We start from the raw sequence: 21673 nt of genomic DNA, 5'->3' as shown, positions 1-21673 counted from the left end.
GAAAATGAGGAACTTCCACCACATGCTTTTTGCATGCCTTCTGATGCATTTGCCTCTACAAAATACAGAATTCAAAGAAAGCAAGGATGCCCACACTCAACAAATATGAACAAGAGGTTATTTTATTTATTATAAGGTGAACATGTTTCAGCTCATGCCATTCAAAATTAATGCTTACAAGTGTTGTAAACTTCAATCCACTCATCCAATACACACGACATTATGGAATACCCATTAGCTCATTTTAATCTCCATTATCCCTTTGTTAAGACAACTAGACTGTGCCATTCTGATTTCCTGAAAGAAAAACAAATGTACTTCTTGTTTGAATCTGCAGCTGCACAAATATTAGCACTATTGGAATGTCATAGAAAGAACTGATCCACTCTGGAAAACTACTACTACAAAAAAGAATTCCAGATTTAATACAATCTAGCTTCATGCATTGCTAGAAGTGCAGTCACATTACAATATAAACGATTTATTGCGTTGTTCATCCACTGGATGGCGCCACAGTTGCATGATGGAAGTGAAAGAATAAAAAGAGACAATGATAAACATATAAATAAAGATTCATCATGATTTATCATACTGATGATAGTCTCATCTTTATACTGATATTGATTTTTTACTCAGTTTTTTATAATTAAGTTACAACCTGAAATGCCAATTAAGCACATAATTATTTTCAACTATATCAAAAAGCTGAGATTCAGACCTTTCAGAAGATCAATGAGCTCATGGCAGTACAATCCACAATTAATCCTAGGAATCCCTAGTGAAAGAACAAATCCGTAATGAATCTACATTTAGGATCACTATTAAAACAAACTGGGGCCAATTAAAGGAGGCTTCACCTATTTTCCTGTAGGCAATATGAACACGGAATCACCCAAAATCCAAAGAACAAAACTGACAAGTGACCTTCACATTAGAGGTCAGATCATAAAAATGTATCAAATATGAACAAAGCTCAAACTCAGCAAAAGCAACCTTTAGCATTCATTCATCTTTATGGACTATTGAGTATGACCTGCAAGCTCAGGTTTATCGCTTTTTCCACTATGGTGAGATATTCTATTACCTCGCCATCACTGCGAGATGAAAGACTGATCGGAGCATCTTGTTCCACCTTGTGATACCACAGACTGAAGTGATCAGGATTCTGAGATTACTCAGAGCCTGCCGTGTTGCCTGTCGGCCAGGAATCCCTCTGGAATCCTGCTGCAGGCTGTATGGTGATGCAGTGTGACACAGCATGCTTCAGAAGCCATGCCAAAGAACAAGAGTTGATCTTCACAATCACCTCTCTCCACAGGAATGACTTATACTTGCAAGTTGAAAGCAGAAAGGAGAGGTATGCAAGCACATGGTTTGTGGCACTACACTTAAGGCCTGGACAGAAGGTAGTATCTGCATTTCCTTAAGCTACGATGTAAATTCAATTTAAGTCTCCTAATGGTTCCATATGCCTGAGCTGGAGCAGCTCCTGGCTACAGATGCAAGCGTGTGCGAGAGAGATTACTGTGACAAAAGCTGCGCCGAAACAGCAGCGCGGACACATTCCAAGCAACAACAAAGAAAGGTCCACGCAGCTTTGCGTTTCACTGCGCCAAGTAGAACTGCGTATCTTATTAACGATGGAGATAGCTAGCCTATAGTCACCATTACATTATTGTCTAGATTACTGTTAAAATATTATCACTGAAATGTTAGTTTATCCTAATTCATTATTTAACATTATTTGGCCACGTTCTTTGTAAACCGTTTCCAGATTAGCATAGGCCTAGCTATTAACCGTGTTTATTAGCTGGTTAGCTAACCTAGCTAGATGGTAGTCAGATTTAAATGTATTGGAGAGAAAGGGGGAGGGAGAGGCAGGCAGGCTTGCTCTGCTAATAAAGTGCCGCTACCCAAAACGTCGTATTTCTCTGTAGAGTAACTCCAGTACACCGTGCTTAGGAAAATTTTCAGTGTACAATAGTACACAAGGTTTCCAGAGAGCACAATTTATATATCTAAAAAAAATAGTCTTCCTAGTCATTCAGAAAGATAGATCTGCAATAAACTCTAGGCTTCTTATGTTAAGGAATAGTAGTGTTGTCATTTAATTACCTTAAGCTATTCAGTAAAACAATCTCTCTATGGGCCTCTCATGTTCTATCTCATATTCTTTTTTTTCCCCTCTCCCCTTAAAGATGATAACTGGCTGGATGGGCAAAGGCAGGCTCTATCCTCCCTAAACCTATACCAGAGTTGGTACAACTGGCATGCTCAGAATTATTTTATAACTAACTAAAGATTCAGTTTGCACCCTGCTCCTAGTCAGTAATTATATGGCATGGCTAATCAATCATGTTATGTAGGTGTGTCTTGGCAGGAAAAAAAGGCTTACTTTACAGGTCCCTAATGATATCACATTAGGGACCTAAAGATACGACAAAAACAATTTCAATTAGAATGGACTAACAGATTAACAGACAGAATAAAGTAGACTTGTAAGTCTGAGAGCAATAAGGTTATAGGTTTGTTTTTTTATTTCTCTCAATGAAAAGATGACAAAAACGCCTTAACTAAAAATGTAGCAAAATCAGTTACAGATGAATCAGGTTAGACACTATAATTACATTTTACATGTGGTAAACAACTGTATTTTAATAAGTACAGCAATTAAGGGAGAAAAATAATAATTAACTGACCCTGAATCTAGCTCTACAACCCCTTAAAAATGCCACCACTGCGCTACAGTACTGTGCTCAGCAGATCCTATTGAAGCTCAATTTATCTTTGCTACTCCCCTCCTGTTATACTTGTATGTTACTGGCTAACGGACAGTCACATTGTGTGCTACAGTTTATGACAACTGAATTGGAAGTAACTCCAGCATCACCCCAGATGCTATACAAAAGCAAAACACTTTCTCAGCTCACAAACCGTACAGTTAATATACACTTCCTCTTCCTCCTAAACTACGTCTTAAACAGATGAAGATATTTTTGAACATGGGAAAAGTCTAAACTGAACAAAAAAGGAAAATATTCACTATACATTGCAGGGCACATTTTACAGAACATCTCAGAAATAACTGGCTTTGTCTGTGAAGTCTGAGAGTGTTCATGTGTAACTCCACAAAATGAACATTTAATTTGCCTGCGTGTGAGTTGCGGAAGATTTTAGAATAGGAATGTGTCATGAGTAACTTTATAGTCTGCCTGTATATGTTATTCACTCAGTTTGGTCTGGGAGGCACTGATTCGGGCCATATGGAGCTTTAGGCATTTCTAAAGAGATAAATACCCTACATATTTTGTCATTACTTACCACACAGAAAAAAAAAATGTGTTGCAGGAGATCTGGGTTAATCAATCTAATGACTACAGGGGCCAGTTTAAAACAGTCAAATTAACCCTAGGTTACACATTGTTTACTCTGAAAGAACCAAGTAGTCCAATGGTGGCATATGGATGGTTATGCACTGTGCAAGAAAAGGTTTAACTTTCATCTCTGGGGGGAAAAAGACGAACCTGTCAAGCATGCTTCATATTTTCATGATAAATATTATGGTAAATTGATTACAATTATTCAACATGGTAACAAATCTTTTAAAAGAGGTAATTATTGTTATGTTTTCAGGCCTGTATGATGGATTGCACTTTTAAATATAATTGGTAATTGGTTTCTGCAACCTTCTTTAGTAAATTCTTTTGTATTTCTTTTTTTCTTTTTACTGTGGAAAATGCATATGCCATAAATAATAACTGTTGTTCACTGGATTTCATTTACATCTGGTGTAACTAAAATCTTTCAGGGCCTTTTGCCAGCTTTTCATGATAAGAACATTTTCTGGACCTAGTTAAGTAAATGGTTTCACCATAATTATCACTGCAAAATATATTTCACTTTGCTATACATAATCAGCATCATCATAATAGAAATACCAAAAACATTTAAATACTGATCAAACTGCTGCCAGCAGCTGCTCTGGGGAAAGGTCCTTATCACTGCACAGTCCGTTTGTTTTCAGTTTCAATAAGCAGAGACAAAGTTATTATGCTAATCCAAATTTATGGTCCATTTTGATGGGTATATTTTGTTCCTGGCTTTATGGTACCACTAGCAGCTAGCTCCAGTATTGCTTGGACACTTGTACCATTCAAGCATAACTGGCTTTCCTGTTTTGGCGAAAGGGTGCATATTTCAAATGTGAGTCATTCATTTTGTTCTAGGAAATATAGTAGTTGCGGAGGTTGATTAAGAATTTACAGCTGTCAGTCCAGCCATTAGGCTGTGTTTATTATGAATTGGATCCAGTCATCTCAGTATGGTTGCTTTTAAGGCTCTGGTGCTGGTAGCTACACTGTGTGCTTTAAACAGAAGTTTCTTTTTTTTGATTGAAAGTCACAGCTGAGTATAATGTCCATGGGACATATACTCATTCAGTTATTTCTATCAAACATCATATGTCACAGAGAATTGACTTTACCAAAATGGTAAACCTCTCATAGAGAGTAGAGAGTGAGTATTTCTGTTAATGGTATTACATTTATTATTACAAACAGAATGATCTATATGTATAAATAGCTTAACAAAAATAAAACTACACCATGCTTTGCATGAACTTAACCACTGGGACAGGAAAAATGTATCAATGTTAAATTAACAGACTATCTGGTTTGATAAGAAAGCTATCATCTCTTTTCCAAACACCTCATGGCAAAAAAACTTTGAATAAACTTTACTATATTCAACTATAGAGAAGGCATGGGCTTGTTTGTCCCACCTGTACTTTGACATCCTTGACCCATTAATCTCTAATGAAATCCTAAAATGATTGCAAAATGGGAAAATTCTCAGTGCCCATTTAACTGATCTGAGGGGATAAGCAGACAATATTCTGTTATTGTAACTCAGGTCCCTTCCTTCATGCTTAGGTTGTTAGATCAATGCTGGTGAAAGGTGAAGTAGTATTGGTGCAGCAGCTGGCTATTTTTTCAGAAAACAATTACCTCAGCTCTTTATCTAGGATCTCAACACACTCTACACTAATCTGTTTGGGGAACATTCAGCAACCTTGTTACCTACATAGTTTCAGTAAATTGGGAAACCAATTTTTCAGTACAGTAGGCATTGTAGTGTGAATGAGCTGAACAACAGATAGCTGATATTAAAGAGAAATGTCTCATGACATGCTCATAGAACATTTTTCAACAAGGGTATAGGCTTTTATTTTAATCATTTTTTTTCCAAATTTTCACTAGTAAAGGTGGACATTTAGTGTGACACATTTCTAATCACTCATCGCATATTGCAGAAGTGGATAAATTATATGCTGTCCATGTTTTAGGTTTACATAATCAATTGATCCTGCACTTACTTTGAATGAAGGCCATCTTCTCCAGCAGGTTGTAACAGGTACTGGTGAACTGTTTTATTTCGTAATGTTCCCGCCAGCTTTATTTTCTTTCGTGACCGATGCAAATTGATTATGTAAATTGTTATGGATCCCCTGACATAACCGTGGCTGCAGGGAATGACAAGACAAAAGTACATGAAGTGATGGAAAATAAATAAAAAAGAAATAAAACAAATTAAAAAACACATACATGGTATGCAGTAGTTCAGATGAACAGAGAAAAATGCAGTCCTAAAATTCCATATACAGAAAAAACCCGCAGCACTTTATTAAGCTTTAGAACTGCTGTTTATTTTCAGTTTATGGCCAAATAAAACAGTGTTTTAGTCATGAGCTGAAGGGAACATTGGATGGTCCTGGGAAAGAAGAGCTGTTTTCTATCACAGCTAAGTATCAGAACCCCTATCACATCTGACTTGAAGCTTAATGGCGCTGTGTGTGGTATATGATGGTGCTTATGTTACAGTGGGCGTTTACCATAAGCAGTGCACTTTGGTTTAAAATTGCTGAAGACCAGACTTTAGGGATATTAAACAAAGCTAAATATCTTCCAAAAGGATGAAGCAAACATGATAAAATTCAATAATGGGCTTAATGTAAAAGCAAGAACAACACAGCATTAGTGAATACCACATGTTGCAAAGGAGCAAGTGAGCAGGTCAGAGCTTGGATTTTGTGAGACAGGCCTGTTAGTAATCTCTCTGAGTGCAGCTCCCATGGCCTCCCATCCATGTTCATCCTTATACCTTGGCATACAGTGACTAATTTGAAAAAGGCTAAGGAACAAAAATAAACAATCCATATTTAATATGTATGCGGTGTCTCAGTTTTAATAGACTTTGGTAACTTAGAGATTTTCTATCTGGCTGCATTAGATCAGACAAAAAAGATTGAAGGGCAATAAACACTGTCCTGTGAAACTGCATTTTTCAAGAATTTGCATGGGGAACATAAACATTTAATATTTTGTTTGATGTCAGTGAATGCTTCAGAAGAAATATGGAAAGCACAAACCATGCTGCCTCTGGTGCAGCAGAGAGAACTGGGGGGAAAAAACAGACGCCTGTTTTGGATAAGGGTGTTTGATGAGTTGGCTTTGCTAAAACATGTCAATGATTTGCTGAACCAGTCATTCTAGCCACTAATAGAACAAAAACCTCACAATGTAAAATTTTTGGTCATCCCTTTGTTTAATGACCAATGTAGTACTTTATGAAGTTAGTTGGACTTTGCTGTTCAGCTAGATCACAAACCAACTTCAAAAGCAATTTTTTTCCAACCAATATGGAAGAAGTGAACCCCATGGATGAAGCCCAAAATTCTCTCTCTCTTACTCTACTTGTGTCAGAGCTGGCAGTGCTGTCTGTGCCCTCAGGTTTCCTCCTGCAACCTGATATGTGCTGTCTGTGTCCAACAGTTTCATGGCCAACAGCATCCATGGGCACTGTAGCTCCTGACCAACTAATCAAGACCTCATCAGTGCTTGTTCACTATACTTATTGACATTCACTGTCAACTGATCAAAGCATTTTCATTGCTGTAAAGGAATATTTGATATGGGGGCATTTCTCAAGCCTGATTTCTGTTCCATATAATGTAAAGGTTAAGCTTCAGCTATGGATGAAGGTACAAGAAGCTCAGCCCAGGTGCCAGGAGGAGCTGTGGTAAGACAGGCCTGTAACTGAGCTGAGGTCTGTGGGCCGTAAGCCTACACTGCTGTTGACAAGCCGGCAAGCCCCATGCACATCATCCTGTGGCAAATGATAACCATCAAAGGGGATGGTGGCATTTTTTATCTGGTCTGGGGACAGACCCTCCTATTGTCCCCTTAGCCTGCTGCTCCTCAGCCAAAAAACCCTAGACCCTCTAACCTGACATAGCTGGGATAAAGGCCTTTACTGCCTTTCAGCAAGTCTGTGACAGTAGAAAGAGCTTCTGAATATTTGATAAATGATACTTGTTACATTTTATGAGTAGTCACTCTGAAAGAGTGGGTGTCTAGTAATTTATGTGCTTCAACATAAGCAAATATGAGGAACAACATTAACCACTCTGGGCATGACATTCAAACAGCAAGGTCTTACTCACACTATTAAAGTATATGCAGGCCATAGCCATAGACTACCTGCTATACCTACCTTGGTCTAACTACTGCAGTGTGCTAACACAATACAGCATTACAAATGTGCAATTCATTTTTAGGTTTTTATTATTTTGTGAGCACACTTAAGGGGCATATTGGTAAACCTACTTGTGAGAGCTGGTACAGTGTGCGTAGATGCGCAGCTTGTCTCGGATCACTCTCCCTGGGCGTGGCTTCCTCTGGAGGCCAGCAACATGCACTGCCAGCACCCTGGGGCCCACTAAGCGCTTAAAGAGCAGAGATAGCCAGTAATCCTGCAACACCAATACACACATATAGCACATGTGACAAAAGAAAAGCCCTCTTGGCTATATTTACTAGGGCCAAGGCATGTCAACACACATGTTAGGTTAATATATGCTGTCTTAGTGGAGTACTAGAGTAGATCTTAGCTGAAGAAGAAAAATATTTGAAGATTCTGGCTCAGATAAGAAGGGTAGACAGTGTTTCTTTGCCCACAGGAGGCAAGTTATTCATCCCAGTATATGTCAACTTTAAAAAGAATTTTAATTTCACTGTGGTAAGAATTAAATATTTGCCTAAAATGAAGATGAAAAGTGTGAAAAACAAATGGAGAATCACAGCTGTAATGTGCATGTCTCATATCAGTCTCCTCTGTTGTAGGGATTGTGTGTGCTTTTATCCAGTGGTTAAAGAAGCCCACCCATGCCTCGGCTTTTTATTGAAACAGACATTTTCTTGGATGCGCAAGAAAATGAAGAAATACTACTACAGATATTATTTGTAAGCCTTGCCTTGTATAAGCTAGAAGCATTTTTTGCTTTGACCAGAACAAAATCTTCCACTGAATTCAAGGCAATATAAAGAAAGCTTGCTGTTCATTGTCAATAAGAAAAACTGTATACTTTTAAACATTCCTATTCTTTAGTCCATACACCGCACTAGAAACAAAAGTGTTATGGATGTTCTTTTTGCATTTATCCATCCATTTATTGTAAAGCACTTTTAATTTGGTAGTAGTTCATTATCTGTCAAATAAGAAAATGACCATGTCAATAACACTTTACATAACTGCTGTAATTAGTCGAATTATTTCTGGAATTTGACAACGGCATTAAGATTCAGTATGACCAATTCAGTATGACCCAGGAATGTAAAATTTCCTTGTCCATCTTGGATACTGGCACAACAAGGGCAGCAACCACACCTTCTCAAATCCAGATCTTGCAGGTGGTATATATGTGCTCTGACCGCCAGACCCAAGAGCCAGCTCTGTGGCACAGAAGCCAGAACACACAATCACCTTCCTGAGAGACGTGTGTCCTGAGAAATCTAATTCTGTGCTTACCTTAAATGGACCTTAGTATTGTGCAAGGGACTTTATAAATCATTGAGTTTTAGAAATTCACAGTAATGCCACAAGCACACTGAATATATAAATAGGCAAATGTTCCTCCCTGTAACATCTGTAGTCAAAACATGACCTGGTTTTACAAAACTATTACTATAGCAGGGAGTTCACAATACAGGGTGGGTTTATAATTACAAATATTAACAAACATTAATTGTGCAAATAGAATCAACATGCTGTCTGTCAGTCAAGCTTATGACTACAGTAGGTTTAGCTTAAATTGTCTCATCAGTTCCCAAATTCAATACCTAATTGAAAGGATTTGAAACAGCATGTGTGCATCAGGAAGTTCCCATGCAATCTTGCATATGGCAACATTTAAAGGGTTCTTTTTTTTTTCGGGGAAGCTTTAACTTAATTTGCTCCGGCAGCAAGCACCATACTGGATCTCTGCTACAGTATAGTGAAGGGAAAAGTTAGTCTTAGCAGAACATTATGTACTATTGGATGTTCAAAAATCATCACTTGCCATCCACAAATTAAAATATACATCATTTACTTTGAAACTTCATGTAATGCCAAATATGCCTTTTTTAAAAAGAACTTTCTTCTTACTGTGACATATGATAGATTAAATACTGAAATAATTTCAAAATTATTCTCACTAACAGCAATTCCAACATTTCAAGGGATGGCTCAAAGGGCCACAAAATATCATCGGATGAAGCTGATAAAATGATATGAAAAAGTTGCTGCAGTTGGTGCAGCTTTGCTGCAGTTTTGTATGTGCTTATTCTCAGATGGCTGCATCTGCCTTGTAGTGGGCATCTGGAGGGTGGCAGTTGTATTGGGTAGTTATTTCAACCTCCTAATTAACTTCAGGAATACACAGCTACACTACCCTTATTAATAACTGAGCCTGTAGTGCATCTGCATACTTGGTCAAAAAAATATATGTCAGTATTTTCAAAATTCGAAATTCAGCATGGGATTCACTTATGATAAATTTGGGACAGTAAAGCTATGGCGGTCATGTGGATGCAGATTTTTGAACATGCAACAAAGCAATCTGCATACTGTTGGGCACATTATAATAATGTCTCAGTAATTCCACATCAACTTACAATAGTAAACTGAAGTCAGACTTTACAAAGACCTCATTAATGCCACAAACATTAAGATTAAAGGACATAACTATAGACTATATAACTACGTATTTAACTATACACCAATACTTAGATAACAGATTAACTATATACAGACCCAGTAATAACAGGCAATAATAGTAATGTAATAATTATGACAGTGATTTAGAGAAGTGCAGTATATAATTATTTGTCAAAATGAACACATTTATTGACTAATAGCTCTATAGGCTGTATTTTGAACATTTCAATATGTTTAAACTAACTTTAAACTTTCTTTTGTGTTGTGATTAACTCATTAAAGACTAAGATACCTGGTAGTTACCTTACTTGGTCATAGATCAGCCTAATGGCAGCCTTTGACAGCCATGAATTCCCTTCTCTTGCAACATATATTGAAAAAAAATGACAACTACTGGGAGAAACTGAAAATAGTGGAATTACAAAATGGAAAATGATAAGCCAAGTGACTAGGAAGAGAAGGAGAGGATTTTTGGGCTAGACCCAAAACATGGAGAGGCAGTGGGTTTCAGCTGTCCCTGCAGGCTTGAGTGAAGGATTAAAGAAAGTGGGCTGGGACATAAATTTCTCTGCAGGCCGACAGGTTGGGCCTGTTGTGAATTCTCACAGTGGGAAGTCTGGCAGTTCCCACAGACACCCAGCTATGTTTAAAGCATTGTGATCCCAGCAGGGGGTAGCTATTCCTAAGACTCACCAGAGATATTGAACTTGTCAAAATGAGAAGGCTTTGACAAAAGTCAAACAAGAAACAGAATTATACAGGATTATCATTTATAGGCATGTTGGGCTAAGATAACTTAGATCTGGAATATTACCTGTTCCCCTATGTCATGATGATGTCACACTGTGTATTATCATACCAGCTAAGTTTCAACATATATTTGAATTTAAAAAGTTGTGTTAATCCAAATATTAGTTTTTTTTTCATGTTTTCCATTGTCTAAAAAAAGTATATCACCATATTTACTCCAAAGCCTGATTTAGAAATAAGATGTTCCTTAATTTTCACTTTGTTGTTGAGAATCATTAGTGAATAATTTTCATAATATCTTGGCATGATTATAAATTGATAAAAATGTTTCCCTTTAGCTATGTGTGAGGCTCCTGGATTAAATCTTGAGACAGTAGCCTGAAGGGTCCTGCTCTACAGTGGTGGGCTGGGACAAAAACACTATCAGTGGCAGCTTGCTTCCAGTCTATTATGAAGCTATTATGAAAGGTAGAATCATCTTATCCTTGGCCAGTCTGCGCACTGATTTCTTAATTCAGTTCCTTGTAGTTGTGTCAAAGTCCCTGCAGTGTATACTGTGAGATCTCACAATATCATGTTCATTGCCTATTCAAAACTCAACTACTAATAGTTTAACCTCCATGCCCACTGTTGTCCAACTGCCAATAGCATGTAATTGGTTTATTTAAAATCCTTATCAAATTTAAGCAGTTCTACTCCAAAATGTTTGTTTGTTTTATACTGTAGTCAAAACAAAAAAGAAAAATAGCAACATAATAGCAGTATTAAAACACCCTCACATAAGAAACAATAGGGGAAAAAAATAAAAATAAAATTATATATATATATATATATATATATATATATATATATATATATATATATATATATATATATATATATATATTAGATCAATAGATAGATAGAAAGCCAAGACACTATTTCATTGATTTTTTTTTTTGCTAGCCCTGTCTCTAGGCGGCTTACCTCTAAACATTACTAGAGTGAGGCACTCAGTGCAAGCTGGTCTGGCCTGTTAGCATGAAGGTGTTTCGTGTCATTGTAGTAGCTACGTACAGAATGGTCTAAGCTCAGGTTGCATGTCTGTTAGGATCTAGCTGTTCCACACCCACAGAGGAGCACACATGTTTGGGGGCTAGTGGGGGCCCAGGTGACACTGTACTCGGCTGTTTGACAGAGGGCTCGAGTTTCAGCGCACCTGATGCTTTTATCCAAAGCAACTTACAATTATACCTCACATCAGCTGCCCAGTATTCAGCACCATTAAACACCTTTCATCTTGGCTAATAGGTCCCACGGGAAAGGCTGCAAAGTGCCCAGGCAACAGACTATAGAGAACCATCTCCGAGCTTCACTGGCTCGTGAGACTGAAAGAGCTTCACAGCAAGGCAGAGAGTGTAACCTGGAGGTCAGTAAACATTATAAATGCTGTGCTAAATTGTCTTAATATTGTATTTATTCATTACATTTTTAAAATAATATTTCTTACAATTCCAAAAATGTTTTTTGAATGTCCATTATTGAATGAGCAAGTGTTCGTTGTTCATTCCTTATTATATTTTGCTCATTGTTAATTTGTTTACACTTGTAAAAACTCCAGAAACTCTGCTGTTTATGATGCACTCATAACAGGCAACACCCATTACCTTGTCAGCACAGAAGCATTGTCACTAGCTTGTTAAGAATGGTCTGAAAAAACAAACAAAACAAAACAAACCAACAAACAAAAACAGGCAGCAGTGGCTCTGTGGTCAAAAACTGACTAGTGATTAATAGGATAGATAGTATAAACCTATAAACCTATAAACATATACCTACTAATTAAAGGCTGCCCTCTGTAATTGTATACCTATAAATTGCGTTTATAAGATAGGCATGCCTAATTAAAAATATGTATGTATGTAAGTGCAACATGCCTATAATCATATAACATGCCTTTATAGTACAACATACCTATAATCCTATAATTATTTGTATGTTTCAGAGCAGAAAATGCTATTTATTATAGCCATGCCTTTTTCTGCATCAGAATTCACCTGTTTTATGCCTGTTATTTGTAATATTTTCAAATTTAAGGAAAGGTGCTCAGGCTTGTCTATGGATTTGACCCTGCTACACCATATTGTTTTGTTGCATTGCTACAACTGAGAGTTAACTTACAGGCAAAGGATTGAAGTGCTGGTCCACTAGGTGACTGTAACCATAGTCGAAAAAAGTGTGTCGAAGTACAACATCAATTCCTTGCATTGCAGAAATTCCAAGAGTGTTCAGCCACCTAAGCCAAATTAAAAATTCACAAACATATTTTTATATATATATATATATATATATATATATATATATATATATATATACACACTTTATAAGTGTGTGTGTATATGTATGTGTGTGTGCTACCATTATTTTACAGCTATGGTAAATAACTCGGCTGGTAACAGAGCTGAACATATTTGAAATGTTCAGGACTTGCTTTACTTTTTTTTTTCTTTTTTTTTTTTTTTTTTTGCATAAAATCAATAACCCTGCAGGTTGTGTGCCATTATGATAACAGTCTTTTCTGTACTGTTGCTTTATCAATTCTGATTGGTTGAGGTTGAGAAATTATTTTGTGGAAACTGTTGCTATAGGCAACCAGCGCTTGACCATTGTTAGCTAAGTAGATCTGAGTATTTTTTTTAGTGGAAGCTGGCAGCTGACTAATAAAACTAATTAAAAACCATTAGTTAGTGACATCACATCGATATCTTGTTTACACAGTTGTGTAATTAGTGTGATCATGCACATCATCACAAAATGAAAGCCGCATCAGGGTCCTGAGCTCCCTATCATTCTTGATTTCACAAAAATGAGCAGCTGGTTGTTGTACATTATGCCTTACATAATTATAATGTACATTAGTGCAAAGATTATAGTAATATATAATTGTGTACAATAATGCATAGAAGTGTTTATTTATTATTTGGATGGGTAAGAATTCATGCCACTATTTTCTTAACTAGGTGGTGGTACAGCGGTACTTACAAGAAGCCAGCAGCAAATGTGTCTGACAGATTGTTGATGCCTCCAGCCCATTCAGGTCCAACTCCACCAAACCACACTCTCTTTTCAGGAGTATGAATATGAACAATCTGCAAAAGGACAAAGGTTGTCCATAATTATTTATTTATATTAAATAAAAGAAACAGGAAAAAAATACTAAAATGGTAAATAAAAATTGAAAAATGATAAAGCTCAGATTATTTATTTGTTTATGAATTTGAGCAACTGATTTTTTTTGACAACCATTAAAATCTTTGAAGATGATGCATTATATCGCAAGTATTAATGTGATATAATGCTGAATGATCACTAACCCATTGGTTTCATTAGAGACACAGCACAGACTGTTCTCTTATTTTCTATTTTCTGGATTCTCCAGGATATTTGTTCTATGAATTAGCCATAAGTTCCTGAGAGAACTCAATGTAGAGCTTCTTTAGTAGGCTTTTTGATCTTCCTTAAGGAGTGCTCCATAGTTCTATTTCAGGACTGTTGTTGTTACTTATATTGTATATACAGTTGTGAACAGTGTAATACAAATAACATGCATGGTTCCTAAAATGTCTGATATTCATCTATGTAATAATAGTAAAGAAAGATATCTTTATTTAACAACCACTGTGCAGAACTAAACAAATACAGAAAATGTCTGGTTGGGATTAGGAGGTTCCACCAGTTATTAAATATATAAGGGCTCATGTGCTGTTTTAATTAACTTAATGTTTGTTAAATAATTAGCACTGAAAAATGTTTGTGTGGTGTTTTTCAAACATAACTTTCCTTATTATTAATGAAGATCAATAGTTATAACTATCAAAAGTAAATTATAACGTTACGTATAAGGTTCATAAATGTTTTGTTTTTTTCTTACCACTGTGCAATCTGAGCCATAGCTAGCTATGAGGACACCAAGACCCAGTTTCTTCTCCCTACATATCTCATAATTATTATACTAAATACGGCAATGACATTCTAATAATGTTATGGTGGATTGTAGCCAATATTGCATAAAAGCATGTGGCCCAATACTACTCAAACAGCAGCGACCCATTTGTTTTTTTTTAATCAATGTCAAAGAGCTGGTAGCTATGGACTTGGCTCTAATTGTTATGCTTTTATCTGTTATAGAGTTGTTAAATGCTAACCTAGCAAAGTAGCATATGGTGCCCCACCAAAACAGTCTAACAGTGAAATGCTGAACTGTAGGAGACGTCAGCTAATAATAATATCCGTGAACATAAATGTAAAACTATAGATTGAATTTGTTTAGGTTTTAGTAAATCAGTAAATAAAGTAAATAAGTAAATAATTATTTAATAAAGTAAATAAGTTCTCAAAGTAGTAAGAGGGCAAGTAAGAAGTGAGGAGACATTATGGACATTGTGGTAGTAACAACACTGAAATAGTACAAAGCATAAAGGAGATTACAAAGTGGTGTATGAGGGCAACACAAGTTCTATTCCTGGTTATGGTCCTGTGTATGATCATATTTCCAAAGAAATCTAAAATACTGCGTTTGTTTCCATTGTGAAACATTCCCTAATGGATTCACTAGCTGATTTTTATCCTCCTAAAGTCCTGTCTTATTTTCATGAGAGTGCACAGTGACATATGTGAATTATTCAGTAACTACACTGAAAGGAATATGAAAAGTATATAATCACAAGAATGAAGAATAAAAGTCTGGACCCAGTTGTATCTTCTGGGACTTTAAGGTTTTAACAACCCTTTAACAATTATGGGTATACCTCAGAGAGGTTCTAAATGATGAAAAGACAAAGCTTTGGCACATAAAATTTGGATTATCCTCACAAAAAGAGCCTACTCTGTTCAGTGATCTTTGGAAATGTTTTCTAATATGCTTCATAATCTTGGAATAGTTTTAACAGTAAACTAAAACTACAAACTTGTTTTCCTTATTTATTTACTGTCTACTTGTTGTGACCTTATATCTTCCTGGCCAAAATGTTGAACAAAAGTATCTATTACACAAAACCACACAAATATTTTAGTTGCAAAAATATTACCATAACTAGCTGCAGAGCAGCATTACCTATCAAAAGGTCTTCTAACATTCTTCAATCATTTTCTTTATTTCAGCTTCAAACCTATGATATAGGTAAGGAACCACTGGGTTATATTTTGGGTTTCCATCAATTTTTAATAAATAGTCACCAAAGAAAGAAAAATTAATTGGTGTTTAATTATAGTGGTGAAGCACTGACCCTGGAAGCAGTGCACAAATCCTCATAATGCACCACCTGACCATTCTTAAAACACCTGAAACTATACCAAGAAGGACAAAAACTCACTTTGACACTGAGTTCTTGTTTTCTTTTGTGGCCAAGAGCCTACAGTATCACTTTGGAAACATTTGATAAGTGTGTGAGCCATAGTTTAATAGGCAACTCTAACTTTTAAAAGCACAGGCTAACATGTCTGTTGTTCTGACATCATATTCAAGGATGGTTACTAACTGCTGACCCATTACCTCAGAATAAGGAATAAGATGCTTTCATTTATTTGATATTTGTGAAGGGAGCCAGTATCTTTTTTTCTCCTTAGTGGGGAACACTCTTCCAGATGTGAGCCTGACATACATTAAACAGGATGGCTGCATATTTAGAGAGGAAGACTCATGGGAGAGCGCTTTCTTTTTTGTGCTGTAAAACCGTGCACATAAATCCAGCGGGACTGTTCCTACACCAGAGCTAGGGTGTGATGTGGCACGGAGTCTGAGTGCTAAGAAACTTCTCTTCAGCCCAAAGCCCCTCCCCGCCTACTGTGTCCTAACCATTACTCCCTTGGCTAAAGCCCCACCAACAAACTGACTATGGCTTGTTAGGATGGTGCACCTGAGAAAAAGAGCACAGTGGGATAATTAAGAGGCAAGGACCTAATGAAGACAAAAGGGACTTTACTACCTTCACTCCCCAGACACTAACAGCATAGCTGTTTGGTTTGAAGGAAGAACACACAGCAATAAACTTTTATGTTATTGCTTTTTTATTTTATTTATTTTATTTATTTATTTATTTTATTTATTGCTTTTTTATTTATTTATTAATTTTTTATTTTAGCAATAAACTTTTAACTTTTCCCCCACAGAATGGAAGTGGTGATAAGGAGCAGTGGCTCTTTGATCACATAAACTGCAAAGAATGACTTGTTTTTCATAATATCTATAGTACTATTTTTTTTCTCCAGAGAAACATACCTTCAACACCTTTGTGATCTGATCTGTCAGGGTATCCAGAAGCCGTGTCTTCATAAAGTCCTCCACTTTAGTCACTCGCCTGTCAATGTAGTAACTGCGCAGACCAGAATATAACTCGGTAAGACATGACCCATTCAGTTAGCTCACAATGTTTACTCTATTTCCAGAGATACCAGCACACTAAGGCCATCCTGAGATCCCAGAGTATGTAGCCAACTACTCAAATAAATAAAAAAATAAAGTATATTGTTTACATACATCTTTCTGTGACCTTTACCTAACTTTACTGACTCAGTATAGTGTTACAGCATTTGAATGTTATAATGGTACAGACATTATATAGAGAACTGCAACATTATTCAAAATGCCTGAAAGTTATGGCAGCCTGAAAATGAGACTTGAAAGCTTATTCACTGGAAACTAATTAGCCTTGCTGTTTTAACGGTATCATCTGAAATGTCCAAGTACACATTTTTTACTCTCTGCTGTAGTGTTAAATGCGCAAAATTTGAAGTAAACTCATAAACCGTTAAGATCAGTATGCAGGTTTCAAGTGAAACAGCTAAGAGATTTAGTGTGTGAACCATATTAAGTCGTCAAGGGACATGGCAGTGACAAGACGCAGGACTGCTTCCAGCCAAATACAGACACGTCAAATGATGAGAGAGGAGCTCTGGATGAAGTAGCGCTGGACTGAGCATATGGTAATGGGGTGAGGAAAGCAGGGGGTCTCTGTGAACTCCACTGGTTTTGAGCAAATCATCTGAAATTCTCACCAGGCTGAAGGACTGGTGGGCCTCTGTGGACACTGACCCTCACAATTTACAGCCCCACTAGCACTAGGACTGCACAAGCTTATAGGCAACAAATCTTCATTATGGTAGGATCTCAAACAGCAATGAACAAGCTGTCTTCCCCTCTACCACATTATTTTCAGCCTGTGCTCCTCCATTAGTGGTATTTTAGCTGCAGATTGTGTGCTACATTAGTGGTTTCTTCACAAGCCATGCTGGCATTGTTTTGAATAAACAACTCTAAAAACAGACAGTATGTCTGGAGTGGAGGGAAAGGGGGAGAGATTTAAAAAAGAGACAAGTGTGAAGCACTGTGCATGCAAGGCAACAGAAAGCTGTTGATACAGCATAAAGCACAGAAAAGAGTGAAGGACTGGCCTTCATTGCACCACATAGAATACGTCCATAAATTGAACAGGTGATGGTATCACTTATGTTATATAGTTAAAAATCAATAGCCAGTGGTGAGTTTTTAAACATTTCATGCAGGGCATCTACATGTAGTATTTGTAAACAGAGCTAAAGGGTGCCCGTTTGTGACCTGAATTTGGGCACTGGTCAAATGATCAGTACATCTGTTTGAAACTATAGAAAGCTAAGGTAAAAAAGGAAAGGATGTAGAGAGAGAGAGAGAGAGAGAGTTGTAAAAGGTGGAGCTCAAGGTGCCAACTGTATAATTACAAAGGTGAATGTGTGAGCATATAGTTTGAATTTACCATTGTGGGTGGTGTTTTTCAATTCCTCTAACTGACACCGTATTTTCCTTATTTTAATTATTTTGCCTTAATTAAGGTTGACCTTTGGATTAATGAGTCCACACTGGGCAGTTAGTGTATTTTCAGAAACAGAAGACTTGAGACTGGGAAAGCTCTCCTAACTCACTGTCTTGTTGTAGATACATGGGGCGATCTAACTGAGGCAGATAATGCACACCTACACACAACCTTACAATTTTGATGGCTTTCGATCATTATGTACATTTAATATTTTGGAAGTTGCTCTGGATAAGAGTGTCTGCCAATTTCCGTAAAAGTAATATAGCACTTGATGGCTTGAATTACTCAAAACAATTAAGAAAACTGCAGCAGAACCAATTAAAGGGCACCAAAATTACTATACTCACAAAAAAGAAACAAAAGCTTGTTCTAGATAGTGGAGCATGGATCACGATACATGAAAGGCATTTACTACAGAGCTCAACAGAGCTGCTTGTTTTTTAATAAAGCTTTATAGAGACACTTATTTTGGTAGCAGGAAGCCAGAAGGCATTCACATAGAGAGGAGTGTTAAACTAGAAGCACCAGTGTTTCCTCATGCTGTAAAACAAAGCTTGTAGCCACAGCTCTAGCTGATACGTGACCAGCCAACCTGCAAGTCAGAAATATAACCAGTTGTCCAAAAACATTCTGACTGAGAAATAAACTTCCAGCTACAAAACACTATATTGCACAGCCAAGTCCATATCAGCCCCTAGGTTGTACTGTGTCTGAATAAGAGCTAGAAGAAAGAACAATGGGAAATCTTAGTTTTATAGCCAAATGCCACATACTGTAACAGCATTTAGTAAATGTCTTCCACAACAGATCTCTCCATACTGATGCTACCCGTGCCTCTTTCCCTCTCCTTCAAAGTAATAATCTAATTTATGTTTTGTTTTTAGCTGGTAGGAACACGGTCACAGCTGGAACACATCTTGGTGAAACAGAATACATCTAATAAAACAAAAATGCATACCATTCATTCAGACAACAAAAAAAACCCCAGTATTTTTAGCTCTGGAAGCTACTACACTCAACAATTTGGTGAACTGTCGCTGGAATCCCTTGAGCTACAGAGTGGAATGCACCACAGACCACAGATTAGTCTTTAAAAATCAAGATGAATGAATGTAATTCTCTTAAATTCTCTCTCTTGTAATTCTCTCTTATTGCTCATTTTTATAGTCAACATATTATAGCCAACATATTATGCCTATAATGGAACAGTAGCAGTCATATTTTTTTCTTATAGTATTGCTTAAAAAAGACAACCAACAGATTCGTGTTTTAGTATACAGAAATAAACTTGCTTGGGTTTTAACTAGCTTGGCTATTATCAGAACCAGCTGCTGACAGGCATGCACCATTTTACATCACTTCAAAGTAATTGTGTTTAATGAGATTAGGAAGAAAGGCTCAAATTAGGTGTGCATGTTTTTGGATGGAGTGTGAGTTATACCTTCTAGCCCTCTCCCATTCAGCAGGTGTCAGCAATTATGGGCTGGGGTATACAAAGAAAAGTGGCCAAAAATGGTTCTGCATTCTAGTGATTTTGTATGAAAGCATTAAGCAATAGTTTGGTTGCTGAAGACACTTTTTAAATCACATTTATTTAGACACATTTAGTAATTTTAGTTTAAACTGCTTAGGAATGCTTACATTTTTAGCAGTCAGAAGGAGTACAGTATTTTTATAGTGCTTAGATTTTCTTTAGTACAGATTTCTATAGCTCTAAGACTATAGTTCTTTTTAAATACATGACTTTGCATGTGATTATACATATATGGACACAGCTCCTAAAGTAATGAAAAGAGAACCTCTGTAATGCAGAATTTAATTAGAAATTAAAGGGTAGAATACCTACTGTTGCCACGTAACTGCATCAACAACAGAGCCACCATTCTTCATGAACCTGTGAGAGGAAAATAAGCAAAATGCTTCAGATGCTAGGTGGCAATCTGGCAATGAAAGTCCAGATTATTTACAGCTGCAATAGGCAGCCATTGTCCAAAGACAACTAAGACACAAACCTAGCACTTACATGGAGCATGTTCATATGGCTGCTGGAGGCTGAGCTTTCAGGCTATGTGTAAATTTGCTCTAGACACACATGTGATGATGATTTAGCTGTGCAACCCCTTTTAGGAAGTACAACTTGCCCTGAGAGGGCCAGGCCCTATAAACAGTCATTCCATCGTTTCTCTGAAGGAAAAGCGAAAGTGGGACTTGTGTAAAACTATTCCCGCCCCATTTCTTCCTAAACTCCACCCCTAGTCACTGCTCTTGACTCACCCAAGATCAGCAGCACAGCAGACCTCCCTGTCTGCAGCTTTGCTTAGCTCTGCCTTAATTTATCATTTCCATCTGAGCTCAGACTAGTAGCAGCAAGGGGTGATGGCTCTTTCTGAGGAAGACCTATGACAAGGCAGTTGACATTTTAATCCAAGTCAACTAAATTTTCACCACATTTTTTAACAACAGATGGAACAATAGGGGCAGGTCAAATTTTGAATAATCAACTGTACTGTGAAGAGGCTGGCTTACGTGCTGGGAGTCTGGCAGGCCTCTTAAAAATTAATGCCTCTGATTTATCCAAATGTTTCACGTGAATGTCTGTAAAAATGCAGTCATTTCAGTATTTGGTCTGGATGCCTGGGCAAACAAAAAAGTAGTTCACTCTTCACCATGTAAAATGTTTGCTACAACTTTAGGTTTAAATTTTCTTTCTTATCATCCTTATTGGGCTGATAGCATGTGTGAAAGGTACAGGAAAAGGCGCTGTCCGTTGCTGATTGTGTGACAGAGATCTGGTTAGCAAATTGTATATTTGGGTATGGCACAGTACCATAACTGTAACCATAACTGTCTGTACTAAAACCAATGAGCAACCACTGACTGACTTCATTATCCCACTTTTCAAAGTCATTGCCAACTGCACAAGACAAAGAAACAAAAAATACAGATACATGAGCTCCAGAAGTATTTTTGGCAAATGACAGAACCCATAAAATATGTTGGGAATTCCCATCTCCCAGCTTTAAAACATGACCAGAATCAGAACAGTGTGTCCAGAAAAAAAC

At 36.9% G+C, this 21673-nt stretch overlaps 1 protein-coding gene across 2 annotated transcripts in view; it reads right to left on the bottom strand.

Annotated features, from left to right (window-relative positions):
- The window catches only part of hpse2 (heparanase 2), a 50322-nt gene that overhangs the window by 2370 nt on the left and 26279 nt on the right, over positions 1-21673 (bottom strand). Inside the window, exons 6-12 of one of the 2 annotated variants that reach the window (XM_081725257.1) lie at positions 20458-20505; positions 17042-17135; positions 13807-13913; positions 12946-13060; positions 7665-7810; positions 5375-5521; positions 721-775 (exon numbers count right to left, since the gene is read on the bottom strand). In XM_081725257.1, the coding sequence (XP_081581383.1) occupies positions 766-775; positions 5375-5521; positions 7665-7810; positions 12946-13060; positions 13807-13913; positions 17042-17135; positions 20458-20505 (667 nt within the window). In that variant the 3' untranslated portion in view covers positions 721-765. Of the gene's footprint in view, positions 1-720; positions 776-5374; positions 5522-7664; positions 7811-12945; positions 13061-13806; positions 13914-17041; positions 17136-20457; positions 20506-21673 lie in introns of those variants that run through there. The other variant, XM_027023732.2, reaches the window with a different exon arrangement.

The sequence above is a fragment of the Electrophorus electricus genome, chromosome 12, assembly GCF_041902795.1.
Source record: "Electrophorus electricus isolate QZ-2024a chromosome 12, ASM4190279v1, whole genome shotgun sequence".
NCBI classification, from domain to species: Eukaryota; Metazoa; Chordata; class Actinopteri; order Gymnotiformes; family Gymnotidae; genus Electrophorus; species Electrophorus electricus.
This window is presented reverse-complemented; position numbering and strand designations above follow the sequence as displayed.